General features: G+C 30.7%; 1 protein-coding gene across 1 annotated transcript in view; it reads right to left on the bottom strand.

The window, feature by feature from the left end:
* Window positions 1-300: 300 nt before the first annotated feature.
* The window catches only part of LOC105618224 (extended synaptotagmin-2), a 6,995-nt gene continuing 2,597 nt past the window's right edge, over window positions 301-4,698 (bottom strand). The window contains exons 8-16 of the mRNA XM_012199766.1: window positions 4,148-4,245; window positions 2,695-2,743; window positions 2,169-2,258; window positions 2,011-2,097; window positions 1,776-1,934; window positions 1,536-1,688; window positions 1,339-1,465; window positions 716-998; window positions 301-628 (exon numbers count right to left, since the gene is read on the bottom strand). Of these exons, the coding sequence (XP_012055156.1) occupies window positions 301-628; window positions 716-998; window positions 1,339-1,465; window positions 1,536-1,688; window positions 1,776-1,934; window positions 2,011-2,097; window positions 2,169-2,258; window positions 2,695-2,743; window positions 4,148-4,245 (1,374 nt within the window). The remainder of the gene's footprint in view (window positions 629-715; window positions 999-1,338; window positions 1,466-1,535; window positions 1,689-1,775; window positions 1,935-2,010; window positions 2,098-2,168; window positions 2,259-2,694; window positions 2,744-4,147; window positions 4,246-4,698) is intronic.

Below are 4,698 nucleotides of genomic sequence, written 5' to 3'. Positions count from 1 at the left end.
TTTATAGTTGCGGCAAAAATTATATATCAGATTTCATTTCATGCCATTAGGCGTAAGTACGAATCTCTTTAAATATCTTTTATCATTTTTCGCAAGATGTCTTGCATCTCGCATAGCACCACGTATTAACTTACTTATTAATAAATTATCAATTTAACAATAATGGTCAACGGAATATAGAGATAATTGTAACATTTGAGACTTTCATCGTTTGTAAAAATTATTAAGTGGGAATTTAAGTGGTTGTTTCGTCAAACAAACGCACAAACGCTCGAATCCCCACTTACTTTTCCTTTTTTTCTAGTCTTTGATTTCTGGTTGTAAGTCGTACCAGCTAGTTACCGTCTTCGAAATGTTGATTTCGCTCAATTTCAAATGAACCTGTCCCATCACGTTACTTCCGGTAGAGAGCCAACCCTTTTGTGTGCATACAGACACTTCTAATACGCGTGTGTTTAAGTCTCCTTGCGAGACTACATATTCGAATTGCTCGTCGAATTGGGGATTACAGTTATCCTTGATCACAGCAGTTTTGCGCTTCGTTTCCTTATGTTTGTCGGGCAAAATATATAGTTTTACATATGGATCCGGTATATTGTGCGGATCATTTTGGGGAAGCGGCAAATTACTGTAATATAACATATATAGTAGATAACATCAACATCAAGTCAATTGTAATGAATACAAAATGTATGATTAATTGAGATTAACTTACGCAACTCTGTGTACGAAAATACTGAGTTTTTGTCTCTGCGTGCTGTATCGTATAGTCAATTGTATTCTTCCTAATTTCGATTCGCCCGAAGAAGACATAATACTCGGATTTCTATGGATAAGCTGAGGACTTCCGGTAAAAGAGGACGGAGCGCTGGTGCTGAGTATTAATTCTTCTTCCACCGATATTGGTTCCTCAGGCAAAAGTGCTGCGGCGGATCCAGTACGAGATTGACTGTTGACTGATTCTTTAGAAGGCTGTTTTTTAAGAGGGCTCGATGGCACTATAAGAAAGTAGTATATCTCAATTTTTATACAAAAAAATTATATATTAGCAGCATTAGTCAACAGTAATTTAATTGAAAATAAGCTTAATTATTCAATGACAGTATTAATGAAACAAATATAATTAAAATATAATTAAATTATTAAAATAAGAACATGAGCACGTAATTTCATTAATATTGTCATTAAATTAACAAAATTATTTTCAATTAGATTGCTGTCAGTTAATATAACATCATTTTTTTTGTATGATATTCTGTTATCAATCATTTTTAGAAAAGCATTTTCTAAATATTTTGCTCGATTGAAAAACGTGATATTTGACACAATTCCACTTACCACTAGAAGAGAATGGTACATTATTAGTGGTGGATTCCTGACGTTCAATTCGTCTATTCAATTCATTGATGTCATGATCATCTTCGTCTTCCTCGGAAGTAGATTCAGGCTGCTCATATTTCAAGATCTGTAAAATCAGATTGTTTTACTCACTGGCATATCTATTTCCGTTACATGCGCGTGTAAAATTTCCTTACATTTAATGTCATTGATAATACAAGCTTGCTGTCTACTTCGGCCTTTTGCAAATCATACGGCTGTTGCATCACCTCAAGATTACTCTTCTCCAAAAGTAGGGAAAGATTATAGCTCATTTCCCCAACTGTCATGGCAGTTTTCTCGTCTATAATCTAAGAAGGAACATATGATTTTATTTATTAAATAACGATAAATCTGATATCTCTCATATTATTTGAATGAAAAAATTTGCAGAAAACCTTTATATGTAAAACTCCAGTTTCAGGGTTGCTAACTAAAAAGGTGAATCCTCGTTCCCATACAGGATCACAAGAACGTGGTACAGTGGCTGTTCTTTCGGTTTTTCCACCGACACTTGCTTCCAAGTAAACGTCGGGTTGTTTATTTCCTCGAACACACTATGAGTATAATGATGTTAAAAAATTTTATTAGATAACTCTCGCTTTTTTTCTGTACATATCACGATGTACGTACTGGTAAATTTTTAGCAGAATCAATATAAAGTGTGAGAAGGGCTGTACTCATTGATGTGACTCTAAGTTCCTGAGTTTCCATTAAAGCCTGCTCAAAAGTTATCAATTAAAGGTTGTATATTCAAATGTATGAATATGAATGTTTTTTGCTATACTTACAGCTCTTAAATCGGCAGGTTCTTTTGAAAATTGTAGCCACGTTAATCGCAAATGAACCATGCCGTGCTTTGCTTGCTCCAAAGAGACCCACTACAAAATAAGATCAATTAATAATTAGTAATAAAAAAAAGACTTTACAAGATGGAAAGATAAACTTAGTATAACTGGACAGAGGATGATTTCTTGTATAAAAACAAATAGGCCAAAAGTGCAGAATATATTTTTTTGTCTAAAATCAGGGAAATATGTGTGCACTGAATGAAAATATGGAAAGACACGTTATCATACTGTAAACGTTATCATACTTACATAATATCCACACAACTTCAGAATTAACAGTAAAGAAAATGAGACAAATAGTTTTATGTATTTGATTAAAACAGAAATTGTTCAACAATAAAGCCTCAAATAAAAAAAATTTATTTTGCGCTTCCGACTAATTTTTGTATAAGAAATTACTTTCCCGTCCGATTATACTATAGATTTGTTCCGATTCTATATATTGTAATATATATTTCATACTCACAGTATCGATCGTGCCCTTTTTCTTTACGCGATTAACTTCGATAGTGGCCCTGTCGCAATACAAAATAGAAATGGATGTTTTCAAAACTCTTAATATAACAAATGTTCATTAAATTTTCAAGAGTAAATAATTATTTCGGTGAAGTTTAGATGTGTGTTTTTGCAATGATGTGATGATAGCAGCATGACTATTAAATTGATAAAAGAAACACCTCCGTGATTTGAATGCAAAATCTATGATACAATTTGCATTTAGGAAGCTTTCATGCAGCATGTTATTTTTACTGTATATTATTTTTACTGTATTTCTGATTTTGTCGAATAATATAAAATAAAAAATATTATTATTGTATGTTATATACGTTTATAAAACTGCATGCAACATTCCATAGCATTATTTTATTGCATAAATAAAATAGACTTCTCAATATTTGCTTAATACATAACGAGAGTAATGTGGTGACATGAATTCAGAATTATTTTTAATTCCGAATTGCAATTGGCACAACTATTCTATAATATTTTTTATATTATATTTTATATATTATATTTTTATATGCTCTGAGTAAACGACATGCATATCACAGATATGTAATTAATGCTTACGTTTGAAATATATGCGTTGCAGTGTTTCAGAGGTAACTCATATAATAAAAAAAATGCAATCTTTCAAGCATAATCTAAATCTGTCAATGGCAGAGTATTCGCATAATTTACATTCTGTACAAGTCTCTTAAAATGCATATTAATCTGGTCTGAGATTGGTGTATTTGCTACATTCAGGAATACCTGCCAAGTGGATCATCTTGACCAGCGTTGTCTTTGTCAAAAAGCTGGGCAACCACCTTGTTGTAAGCTCCCAAGCCTTCTTCCACTATAAACTGTCACCACATAGTCTATTTTAGTTGCTTTTCTTGTTAAACAAAGTCATCTAATCACTCTGATTAATTAACTAACAAAAAAGACCAAATCGTTAACGTTTTTTTTTGTTACAAAAAAATTTCAAACAACAGCAAATTGTTTCATTTAATTAAGATTATTTAACAACAAATGAAATTTACACTACAGACTATTAATAGATACACTAAAAAATTTAGGAATATATTGTAAAAACAATTTTAAAGAAAATTAAAAAGTAATACAGCTCTGAGAAGTTGTAAAAAAATATGTATTTTATTTTAAAAGAATTTCAAAAAAATTAAGTATATAAAATTTTCGTGCAACGCGTTTTTAACAAGCTATAATATCTGCAGCATTAGTGAAATAATTTTTTTAAAATCGTGATAGAGATAAAAAAGATTATTTTACTATTTACATAGATAAATTTATACATATAATATCACAAAGACAAATATCACGTGACTAAACGACACATGCTTAAAATAACATCCAAATCTGTTTATATATTTTTGTTAATGATGCATACGCAAACATTGCCTCATTTATAATACTACCTGCCAAGGAAATCATCATATTGTACCCCTGGGACATTAGGATCCCAATCCCAAAGAGATACCACAGCTTCTTGCATATTGCATGAACTGATCATAGCCTGTATGTCAATATTATATTGTATAACAAACATAAAAGTGACAGGTTTTCTTATGTCAATTGTATATCGTTTATTATATTGTTTATTACTTTTCTTTTCGTACTTTACATTGCTGTGCTATGTAAATACTAAATGTGTACCAAATATATGTATTATGAATCTCATAAACATGATATGTACAGAATTTAATCTGAACAATGATTGCAATATTTATTCACAACATGACAGTTTTATTTTTCATGTGTCTAATAGAGAGTGTTAGTAAAGAAAATTAATAATATAAAGTGAAAAAAATCTTTCACATGCACCCATACATCACTCAATGATAACGACATATTCAGACAACATAAACATTATCACACATCAGCATTATGACATCATGCGACAAAAGCTTTTCCATAGAAGCTTTTTCCATAGACCAATAAAATAAATGAATTTAATAAATAATTTCGT

The sequence above is a fragment of the Atta cephalotes genome, assembly GCF_000143395.1.
Source record: "Atta cephalotes unplaced genomic scaffold scaffold00016, whole genome shotgun sequence".
Taxonomy (NCBI): domain Eukaryota; kingdom Metazoa; phylum Arthropoda; class Insecta; order Hymenoptera; family Formicidae; genus Atta; species Atta cephalotes.
The sequence above is the reverse complement of the archived record's forward strand: the minus strand, read 5'-3'. Positions and strand labels throughout refer to the sequence as shown.